The 11,823-nt window shown below is 51.8% G+C and overlaps 2 protein-coding genes across 2 annotated transcripts; both read left to right on the top strand.

Annotated features, from left to right (window-relative positions):
* The first annotated feature begins 5,065 nt into the window (after positions 1-5,065).
* On the top strand, positions 5,066-7,818 carry LOC310694712 (heat shock 70 kDa protein 1-like). The gene has a single exon (XM_083478066.1). The coding sequence runs from the start codon at positions 5,823-5,825 to the stop codon at positions 7,743-7,745; it is 1,923 nt and encodes a 640-aa protein (XP_083334192.1). The 5' UTR covers positions 5,066-5,822; the 3' UTR covers positions 7,746-7,818.
* Positions 7,819-9,414: 1,596 nt separating this feature from the next.
* LOC310694184 (heat shock 70 kDa protein 1B-like) lies at positions 9,415-11,583 on the top strand. The gene has a single exon (XM_083477077.1). It carries the CDS (start codon positions 9,539-9,541, stop codon positions 11,525-11,527), a length of 1,989 nt encoding a protein of 662 aa, XP_083333203.1. The 5' UTR covers positions 9,415-9,538; the 3' UTR covers positions 11,528-11,583.
* Positions 11,584-11,823: the final 240 nt, after the last annotated feature.

The raw sequence follows: 11,823 nt of genomic DNA, 5'->3' as shown, positions 1-11,823 counted from the left end.
AAACCAAAACCAAGCTGTTTAAATCTTCTGCGCCATCCCCATTGACACAAATCATCAGATGAGGGGTGGGGGCTGCTGTTTAAAGAAACTAGCACGCTTTTTAACCACTGCTCTTTTAAAAGCTCTGTTGCAGATGGCCCCTTGAAGCCTGTAGTAGTCAAGCGCGCACACACACACGCACACACAACATTAATTTCCTTCATTTCCAAGTTCTACCTCTGCAAAGGAATATTATCCCCTGCCCCCTCAACCCAACCTCTCTTGTGTATTCCCAGCTGACCTCCGATCTCTTTTTATTCATGACCCTGATCTTGAGGGATGGCAGCTTGATGGATGGCGCGAAGGCCAATGATGTGCAACATCCTTCAATATTAAGGCAGCAGAGAAGGGCAGGACCCTGTGGCGGAGAGAAGCAAGAGGTCAGGGGGCTGAAAGGGGGCGGGCTGGGTGGGTGGAGAGACCTGGCGGATTTGCAAAGCAGGGCGGCAAAATCGGGCAGGCGAGGGATTTGTCAGCCTTTTGTTGGGAAGGGTGAGTTGGGCGGGCGCTGAGCATGTACAGAATGATTTATACTGGGTTGCTGCAATTAAATTGACCTTTGCTGACGATAACCAACAAGACCTACTAGTGTGCGCATTTGTGTCTGTGTGTGAGGAGGGGGTGACTTTTCTGCAATAGCAGGCAAGTACGACATGCTTGCTCACCTCTTAAGAGTCCTGAGCAGTGAAGAGGTACTTAGCATAGAGGCTGTAATCCTGTGCACCACCAAAATCAAGCCTACTGCAAATAAGAATAATAATAAGAATTTATTATTTATACCCCGCCCATCTGGCTGGGCTTCCCCAGCCACTCTGGGCGGCTTCCAACCAAATATTAAAATACAGTAATACATCAAACATTAAAAGCTTCGCTAAACAGGGCTGCCTTCAGATGTCTTCTAAAAGTTTGGTAGTTGTTGTTCTCTCTGGTACGCCCCCTCTGGTACACAGGATGAGACCCTACCTGCCTGCAGACTGTCTCGCCAGAGTGGTGCATGCAATGCGCTCCACGTGGGGCTACCTTTGAAGGTGACCCTGAAACTACAACTAATCCAGAATGTGGCAGCTAGACTGGTGACTGGGAGTGGCTGCTGAGACCATATAACACCGGTCTTGAAAGACCTACATTGGCTCCCAGTACGTTTCCGAGCACAATTCAAAGGATTGGCGTTGACCTTTAAAGCCCTAAACGGCCTTGGTCCAGTATATCTGAAGGAGCGTCTCCACCCACATCGTTCAGCCCAGACACTGAGATCCAGCTCCAAGGGCCTTCTGGCGGTTCCCTCACTGCGAGAAGTGAGGTTACAGGGAACCAGGCAGAGGGCCTTCTTGGTAGTGGCTTCCACCCTGTGGAATGCCCTCCCATCACATGTCAAGGAAATAAACAACTATCTGACTTTTAAAAGACATCTGAAGGCAGCCCTGTTTAGGGAAGATTTTAATGACTGATGTTTTAATGTATTTTGAATCTTTTGTTGGAAGTCACCCAGAGTGGCTGAGGAAACCAGAGGGGTAGAAATAATAAATTTTATCATCATCATCATCCAGTTGCAGGGCTGTTCCTAAGGAACAGCGTCCAAAAATTTAGGTGCAAATGAAAGTTGGGTTTGAAATATTTGCTTTCCTCCTTATTGATGTGTGATGCAAGCTCCTCACATTTCTAAGGTCATCGTTTGCATGTTTCATCACATGCCAAACGCAAAAATACCTCTGGCAGCCAATGAGCAAGACTCCTGGAAGTGGAGAGCCCATGGAGTGACATTGCGACACTGAATAAGTTCAACTTCTTAAGTAAGAGGTGGAGAAGCTTCTGTCTGGAGTAGGATAGGGTCGATCTGTCCATTTGGGCTTCTTCAACTTCTCCTTATTTCCCCAACTTTTAGCTCACATCTCCATATTTCCGCATCAGTTTGAATTTTTTCCCCTCATGAAAATTCATCCTTGCAAATTTCTCCCAATATGCAAATTTTTAATGCGATTTTGGCCAAACACACATTTTTCCAAAGCCATTTTCCCCAATCTAATGCATCTTATTTTCACTAATATATGCACACCATTCCTTTGTGTGTGCATTTTGGTACACATTACTTCATCGGAAAACTGCATTGTTTCAGAAAGTACAAATGAGGTTTATTCTCCTTTAAAGATGAATGGAATCGACATTCTCCCCCCATTCCTAGCTTGGTGCCAATGATTTGAGCAACAGAATTACTACTACTACTACTACTACACCTTTATGTGCCCACAAGCATGTGTGAAACACGTGTAGGATTGTGACCCTGGTGTTAGAAGAAAACATTCCCCCTGCATCCTGTTTCACCTTCTGCATCTAAATACAGCAGGGACTGTGAGGAGAGTTTGGTGGAAACTTCAACTGACAAGTCATCATGCCTAATCAATACATTCGATCCATTGGTTAAGGTCTGCAAAAGGTGGACTCTAAACCTCGGCATGTACTTGAGAGAGATGGTGGTGAGTTTGTATGAAGGGCAGTATACTAATAATAATAATAATAATAATAATAATAATAATAATAATAATAAAATTGTCCTGCATCAATGGGAATCTTCTGTTTCAGAAGAAATGTTAAAGACATTTGCTATTGGCATCCATCTATCTCAGCCTTTCTCAACCTGTGGGTCCCCAGATGTTGTTGAACTACAACTCCCATCATCCCTAGCTAACAAGGCCAGAGCTCAGGGATGATGGGAGTTGTAGTCCAACAACATCTGGGGACCCACAGGCTGAGAACCGCTGATCTATCTTCAAGAGTCAATGAAAGAGTGTGCCATTGGGGATAAAGACAGCATCCTGGATTATAAAATATTTCTATTTTGGGTGTGGGGGAGATGTTGCACTGTGGACCAGCAGCTCTCCGTGACTCCAGGCAGCAATTTGTTGTTGTTTAGTCGTGTCCGACTCTTCGTGACCCCCTGGACCAGAGCACGCCAGGCACTCCTGTCTTCCACTGCCTCCTGCAGTTTGGTCAAACTCATGCTGGTAGCTTTGAGAACACTGTCCCACCATCTCATCCTCTGTCATCCCCTTCTCCTTGTGCCCTCCATCTTTCCCAACATCAGGGTCTTTTCCAGGGAGTCTTCTCATGAGGTGGCCAAAGTCTTGGAGCCTCAGCTTCAGGATCTGACCTTCCAGGGAGCACTCAGGGCTGATTTCCTTAAGAATGGACCCGGCAGCAATGCAGAATGAATAAATCAAAACTTTTAAAAGAGGTCACAACTATAGGAGTTTTCATTTTGGCTAGGATAGGCAGGTAAAGGAGAGCCTGCTTGTTCCGGCCAAAGGGGGCCTATCTAACCCACCCAGAATCGTGTTCTCACGGTGGCCAGCCAGAAACCTGTGGGGAACCCACAACCCGAGGCTGAACACAAGAGCAGACCTCTCCCCTTCTATGGTTTCCAGGAACTCATGTTCAGAAGCATCGCTGCCTAATATTGTGGAGGCAGAGTATAGCCATCGTGGCTAGTAGCCATCGGCTACAAGCTTTCCGAGGGGGAAATGGGGATGCTGGTTTAAATAACGCCATCAACAATATGTTCTAAGAGAAAGGGGTAGCTTGTGTGTGTGTGTGCGTGCACAAAGGAAGAAAAGATGTTAAAAGGAACCTTTTTCTCCCAGGCATCTGATACACACATCAATATCCCCATCCCAAGCGAGGACGCAATTCACACGGGCAAAATGTATTAGCCGCTACGGCTAAGAGCTGGTCAAGTCTGACGAGGACTGCGCCTTTACAGTAACACAAACTGTAGAGCTAGTGTGTCGGCCGTGACCCCGGGGGTTAAAGGTGAAGGGTTTCCCAGGAGTGTCTTTGATGGAGCCATCTCGGATGAGAAAGGGCCCTCTATACAGATGTCCCCATCATTACCATTAGAATGTGTTTCAAAACGCAGACCCCGAAAGCAAGATTTAATGGAATGTAATTAAAACTGCACTGTTTAGATTTCTCTCTCCGCGACACCCCCCCCCCACCTCCCCTCGTTTGCACACACCCTGCATCTCCAAGCCTCTCTCTCTCTCTCTCTCTTCCCCCCCCCCCACCCCGCCGGTCCTGTTTAGACCCTTAACCCTCCACATTGCATTGCTCCGTGACTAGCGTTACGGAGAGGTATTCTTCCCCCCTTCCCCAATTCTCTGTCCCCATATTGAATTCCCCTTTTTAAAAAAAAGAAAGGAAGGAAGGGGGAAGAAGAGGGAATATTGTGCAAGCACCTTTGCTTTTCAGAACCAACAAGATCTGGAGTATAGGAGTGCGAGGAACCCCTCTTCTCTTTCTGAAATGTACTCCGCGCCAATGGATAAGGTGCTGAAGTATAGACTCTTTAGGAATAGGTTGCAAACTTGGGGGGGGGGTGTTGTTGTTTTTCAGTTTAGAGGAAAGGCGAGTAGGAGGCAACCTGATAAAAGTTTATATAATTATGCATCGCGTCGGGAAAGCGAACAAAGTTTCCTTTCCTTTCTCGTAATGCCAGAATTTGCGGGCCTCCCATGAAGCTGAATGTTGGAAGGTTCGGGACAGAGAAAAGAGAATGTTTCTTTGCTCAAAGCGTGCTTATATACTATCACCCAGTGCTCTACCAGCTGCACTGGCTCCCAGTGGGGTACAGGATCAGGTTCAAGGTGCTGGTTTTAACCTTTAAAGCCCTATGCGGCCTAGGACCCTCGTACCTACAGGACCGCCTCTCCTGGTATGTCCCACAGAGGAATTTACGATCTTCAAACAAAAACATCTTGGAGGTCCCAGGCTACAGAGAGGTTATGTTAGGCTGGCCTCAACCAGAGCCAGGGCTTTTTCGGCTGTGGCTCCGATCTGGTGGAACGCTCTGCCCCAAGAGACTCGGGTCCTGCGGGACTTGACATATTTCCGCAGGGCCTGCAAGACAGAGCTGTTCCACCAAACCTTTGGCCAGGGCACAGCCTGACTCCCTCCTCTGGCAATCTTCACAGAACTCTAGCCCAATGGTTGCCATCAATTTGATTTGAATTAATTTTATAATGAAATGATTTTAGAATGTTGTATTATTTTATTGTTGCTAGCCGCCCTGAGCCCGGCTTCGGCTGGGGAGGGTGGGATATAAATAAAAATTTATTATTATTATTATTATTATTATTATTATTATTATTATTATGAAATTTGCTCCCTTGGGAGGCAGTGATGGCCACAAACCTAGATGGCTTTAAAAGAGGATTAGAGAAATTCATGGTGGGTAAGGCTGCTGATGGCTACTAGCCACAATGGCTATGCTCTTGCCTTCACAGCTGGAGACCCTAATGTTTCTGAATACCAGTTACTGGAAGCCTGAGGATGAGAGACTGCTCTTATGCTTGAATTCTGCTTGCTGGCTTATCGCAGGCATCTGGTTGGCCACTGTAGGAACAGGATGCTGTGCTAGACAGCCCATCAGCCTAATCCACCAGGGCTCTTCTTAAGTTCTTATGTTCTTAGGGTGTGGTCCAGGCAAGCGGCTTCAGAATTGTCTACTCAACTCCCATTGTGATGTGTGATGGTGAAGTCATCGGTATGGGTTTGAAGATGAGGGTGCCACCCCACTGAGCCCAACTGCCCAGCTATAGGCAAGGGAGAAGATGCCATCACCCCGAGAAAAAATCTAAGTCCTGGTCAGCCAACTTTTTGGTCTTGAAGAGAGGGGGGAAGGCAAAGCAGACGGACACAGAGAGAGAGGCCAGCAAAACTCTCATGGGATCATCTATCCCCTCCCATTTCTTGGTCAACCTCAACCAAAAAGGAGCCTGACGTAAACAACCATGCCTAAGCAGAATGCCCTGGCCATAGGTATTGACCTCGGCACTACCTACTCCTGCGTGGCTGTCTGCCAGCATGACAAAGTGGAGATTATCGCCAACGACCAAGGGAACCGCACAACGCCCAGCTATGTGGCCTTCACCAGCAGCGAGCACTTGGTTGGGGACCCAGCGAAGAGCCAGGCCTCTCTCAACCCCCAGAACACAGTGTTCGACGCCAAGCGGTTGATTGGCAGGAAATATGAGGACGCCACAGTCCAGGAGGACATCAAGCACTGGCCTTTCACCGTGGTCAACCATGAGGGCAAGCTCAAGGTCCAGGTGTCCCACAAGGGGAAGCAGAGGACCTTCTACCCTGAGGAGATCTCGGCCATGGTGTTGGTCAAGATGAAGCAGACAGCCGAGGCCTACCTAGGTTGTTCCATCTCCCAAGCCATTGTCACAGTGCCAGCCTACTTCAACGATGCCCAGCGGCAGGCCACCATTGACGCCGGGGCCATCGCCGGCCTCCAGATCCTGAAGATTATCAATGAGCCCACGGCTGCCGCTATCGCCTACGGCCTCGATGTGAGGAACCAGGAGGCAGGTTGCCGGAACATCCTCATTTTCGACCTGGGCGGGGGCACCTTTGACATCTCCATCCTCTCGGCTGAGGACGGCATCTTTGAGGTGAAAGCCACGTCGGGGGACACTCACTTGGGCGGCGAGGACTTCGACAAGAGGTTGGTGAGCTACCTTGCGGAGGAGTTCCGGAAGAAGTATAAGAAGGACGTCCGTCAGGACAAGAAGGCCATGCAGAGGTTGAAGATTGCGGCCGAGCGCGCCAAGTGCACACTGAGCTCCTGCAGCAATGCCAGCGTCTCCATCGACTCCCTCTACCAAGGGATCGACTTCCACACGGCCATCACGAGGGCACGTTTCGAGGACCTGTGCTCTGACCTCTTCCGGGCCACCCTGAAGCCCTTGGAGAGGGCTCTGAAAGACGCCAAGATGAGCAAGGGTGACATCAAGGACATCGTGTTGGTCGGGGGCTCCACCCGCATCCCCAAGATCCAGAAGATGCTGAAGGACTTCTTCAACGGGAAGGAGCTATGCAAGGGCATCAACCCCGATGAAGCAGTGGCTTACGGTGCAGCCATCCAGGCTGCTGTCTTAACAGGCAACCGGACCCCGAAGATGCAGAATGTGTTCCTCCTTGATGTCACCCCTTTGTCTCTGGGGATCAACACCCAAGGCGGGGTCATGGCGACCATCATCAAGCGCAACTCGCCTGTCCCCACGAAAGAAACCATGGAGTTTACCACCACGGAGGACGACCAAGACACCATCTTCTTCATGGTGTACGAAGGGGAGAGAGCCCTGACCAAGCACAACCACCTCCTGGGCACGTTCACCTTGAAAGGCATCCCTCCGGCCCCCTGTGGGGTCCCCGTCATTGTCGTCACCTTCGCCATCGACGAGAACAACATCCTGACCGTCTCCGCCAAGGACGTGGAGACGGGGAACACCAGCCACCTCACCATCTCGGACACTCAGGGCCGCCTTGGCAAAGAGGAGATAGAGAAGATCATTCAGACGGCGGAAGAGTTCAGGGTGAGCGACGTTTCCCAGAAGGAGAAGATTGAGGCCATGAACTCCTTGGAGTCCTGCACCCTCGAACTGAAGAGGGTGGCCGAGGAGCAGGTGCTGGATGTGAAGGCCAAGAGGAGGATGTTGGAGATGTGCAACAGCACCACCTCCTGGCTCGAGGGCAACCCTTTGGCCGAGAAGGTGGAGTGTGAGCAGCGTCAGAAGGACCTGGAAGAAGCATGGGATTCGATCTGCACTTCCCTCACCCAGAGCGAGAGAACAGGAGGGACATCTGGGGAGGACCAGAACGTGGCAGTGGAGAAGAATAATGAGGACCCCAGTGATGGAATGGAATGAAATCGCCAAAACTGCCAGAGGGCATTGTTCCACCTACAGGGCACATTAAAAAAAAATAAGGGTTGAAAGGAAAGGAAGGAAAGTTGTCCTGCCTCTTTGATGCATGCATCCAGGGTCTGCTTTATTTTTGTATCCCACTTAGCTTATTAAAACAAAGGGAAAAAGTACAGTGGAACTTTGGTTCTCAAACGGCTTATCTAACGAACATCAAAAACCCAGAAGTAAGTATTCCAGTCTTCAAACGTTTTTCGGAAGCTGAACATCCAATGCGGTTGTCAGCTATTGTTTCCGGGGCACCTGCACAAACCGGAAGCCGCTGCTTGGTTTTCGAACGTTTCGGGAGTCGAACAGGCTTCCAAAACGGATTTTAGTTTGAGAACCAAGGTTCCACTGTATCCAAAGCAGCATTTGAACAAAAGATGGTGGGAGGTCCATGGTTCAGTTGCTAGAACACCTGTATTGCATGCAATAGGTCCCAAGTGGCGTCTGCTGGAAGTGCTCAGAACATCTCCAGTTTGAAACCCTAAAGAGCTGCTGCCAGTCAGTGTAGGCAGTTCTGAGCTAAATAGATATAAGAAGTAGTCTTATACTAAGGCCAGTTCTATATTCAGAACCATAAGGTGGGCGGGGAGTGCTTTTGTGCTCCAGTCCTGCTTATCGGTTCTCCAGGAAGGGCATCCAGCTGGCCATCTAGGTCAGGCCAGTGGTCCATCTAGTCCAGCATTCTGTTCTCACAAGGCTTTTGCTGTGTTCTTAAGTTTCCAGAATGTTTTACAGGGAACTGTGCTGGGCCCGGGGGTAACTCGAGAACCGCGGTCCAGGTCCGGTCCAGAATCCATAGGTTCCGCTAGGCGTCAGTCCGACAGGGTCAAGGCAGGACACGAGGCAGGAAACCAGGCAAGGAAAGGTGCAGGATCTCAGGCAGGGTCTGGCAAACAGCAATGTTGCTCCCACAACCTGGGGCAGGATCCAGCAGCCTTTTATCTCTGTCGGGGTAACGGCCGGTCCTGATCCCCCAGCGACTCACCTCCCTGTTTTACCCGAAGGCAAGCACTCCTCCTGCAAGTACTCAGGTCTCTCCTTCTCTCAGACCTGAGTCTCTGCAGCTCGAGAGACGTCGGTGGGTTACTAGACCCAGGGGCCGCCTCAGCCTCCCCTGACCCAACCGATAGTGGAGCAGCTGTAAGTGACGGCCCAGCTGGAGGCAACGAGGTCATCCCCACATCTGGAGCCAGGGCAGGCTCAGGCCCCTGACTCGGCCCAGCTGGTATTTGTTGCAGGGGAACCTGTGCAGACTGGGGCTCTTCAGGATCAGGCCCCAGACTTGGTTCAGATGATGCCTGAAGCAAAGGATCCGGTGCAGACTGAGACTCCTCTGGTTCCGAGTCTGAGCGCGAGTCCCAGGCCATCACAGGAACTGTCTCAATCAGCTTGCCCCAAGGGAGGGAGTCCTAGAGTCTCTGGTGCTTACAACCAACCATGTACTTACCAAAGCGATTCCAGACCTTGTGTCTCCCTGTCTCCCCAAAGATCTCAATGGGCGGGAGGGCTGAAACTCAGGTTAAGTATGAAGAGGAGATCTGCTGAGGCCCTGAGGCAGAGCTAGCCCCCACAGGGCCTATTGTGACATATCCCATGATGGCCAGACCACTTGTCCTCTTTGGAGAAAATATCAAGGACAGAGACAGAGGGAATACCTCCCACAAGAGCTCTCCCCCGACCCGGCTTCCCCAGGGTTGCCAATTTTCCATCTTTGGCAGAAGGGCTGGGGGCCTGGGGGAAAAGGTCCACCGATGGGAGCAGACCTCAGCCATGAGAAAGTTCAAGACATCACCACCAACAGCAGCAATGCCTCCCCGCCACAGTCTACCTCCAGGGTTAAAACAGCAGCGTCCAGAACTCGCCCCAGGGGCCCAGCCGTGGGCATAGACCTGGGCACCACCTACTCCTGCGTGGCAGTCTGCCAAAAAGGAAAGGTGGACGTCCTTGCCAATGACCATGGCAACCACACCATGCCCAGCTGTGTGGCTTTCACTGACAAGGAACGCCTGGTGGGGGAGCCGGCCGAGTTGCTGCGGGGCCTTAACCCAGAGAACACCATCTTTGGTGCCAAGCGGCTCATCGGCCGCAGGTACGAAGACCCGTCAGTGCAGTCTGACCTGAACCACTGGCCTTTCCGGGTAGCTGCCGGTGGTGGCGGCAAAGCCAAAGTCCACGTGTCGCACAGAGGGCTGGAGAAGTCCTTCTACCCGGAGGAAATCTCAGCAATGGTGCTGTCCAAGCTGAAGCAAGTGGCAGAGGCCCACCTGGGCCGCCCGGTCACTCAGGCCGTCATCACCGTCCCGGCATACTTCAACGACGCCCAGCGCCAGGCAACAATTGACGCGGGCGCGATTGCAGGGCTCAAGGTCCTTAGGCTGATCAACGAACCCACGGCAGCTGCCATCGCTTACGGCCTGAATGACAGCAGGCAGTGGAAGGAGAAGAAGAACATCCTCGTATTCGACCTGGGCGGGGGAACCTTTGATGTCTCCGTCCTCACTGCCCAGGACGGTGTCTTCGAGGTGGTGGCCACGGCTGGGGACACCCACTTGGGTGGGGAGGATTTTGATCGCCGGCTGGTGGACCAGCTCACCCAGGAGTTCAAGAGGAAACACAAGGAGGACCTCAGCCAGTGCAGCAAGGCAAAGCAGAGGCTGAAGGTGGCCTGCGAGAAGGCCAAGCGAGTCCTGAGCTCTAATATCACGGCCATCGTGTCCGTCGACTCCCTCTACAAGGGGGTGGATTTCCACACAACCATCACCAGGGCCAGCTTTGAGGACCTGTGCTCTGACCTCTTCCAGTCCACCATGCTCTATGTGGAGAGGGCACTGGAGGAGGCTGGCATCAAGAAGACCCAGATTGACGACGTTGTCCTCGTCGGGGGTTCCACCCGCATCCCCATGATCCAGAGACTCCTCTCGCAGTTCTTTGACGGGCAAGACTTGCGTAGGGTCATCAACCCAGATGAGGCGGTGGCCCATGGAGCGGCCATTCAGGCTGCCATCTTGACCGGCCACCGGTACCAAAGCTTGCAGAACCTGCTCCTGTTGGACGTGACTCCTGTCTCCTTGGGGCTGGAGACGGTGGGAGGTGTGATGGACGTCGTGGTCAAGCGCAACTCTCCTATCCCCACCAAGGAAACCAGGAACTTCTCCACCACGGAGGACAACCAAAACAGCCTCTTCTTGCAAGTGTACGAAGGGGAGCGGACGTTGACCAAACACAACCGGCTTCTTGGAACGGTCACACTGGGCGGGCTCCAACCTGCCCCACGGTGCGTGCCGGTAATCGTGGTCACCTTCCATATCGACCACAACAACATTCTCACCGTGACTGCTACGGAGAGGTGCACTGGCAACCAAAACCAGCTGATGATCACAGACACCCGTGGCCGGTTGGACAGAGAGGAGATGGAGCGAATCATCCGCGAGGAGGAAGAGTACTGGGCTCAGGAGAAGGCCGAGCAGGAGAAGAACGAAGCCCTGAACTCTTTGGAGGCCAGCACACTGCAGCTGAAGAGGGTGGCTGTCGAGGAGAAGGCTCTGGATGACCGGGCGAAGAGGAGGGTCCTGGAGATGTGCGAGGAGACGGCCGCGTGGATGGAGGGCAACCGGAGAGCCCCGAAGAAGGAGTATGAGGAACGGAAGAGGGAACTGGAGGACGTCTGCTATTCCATCATCACGCACTTCAGCTCCGACGGAGGGGATCTGTCGCAGATGAAGGGAAGAGGGAAATGCTAGCTCTGGGCTTAGATCGGGGTAGATGGTGAGGCACATTAAAAGGAGAAGAAAGTGGATGGGTGGGTGGAGATGTTTCTGCTTCTTGGGAGTGTAAAGAGTGTGGTGCTGCCGCAAAGTGTTGCAGCATATCCATCACCCTCCGCCCTGCCCCCAACATTCCGGGTCACAAGTTCCACTAAGGAATCCTTGGAATGTAAGGAGCCTTCTGGATCAGGCCAGTGGCCCATCTAGTCTAGCAACCTGTTCTCAAAAGTGGTCAACCAGTTGCCTGAGGATCTGAACACAAGACCCTCTCC

Source organism: Podarcis liolepis, assembly GCF_965112155.1.
Source record: "Podarcis liolepis genome assembly, chromosome: 15".
NCBI lineage: Eukaryota > Metazoa > Chordata > Lepidosauria > Squamata > Lacertidae > Podarcis > Podarcis liolepis.
The sequence above is the reverse complement of the archived record's forward strand: the minus strand, read 5'-3'. Positions and strand labels throughout refer to the sequence as shown.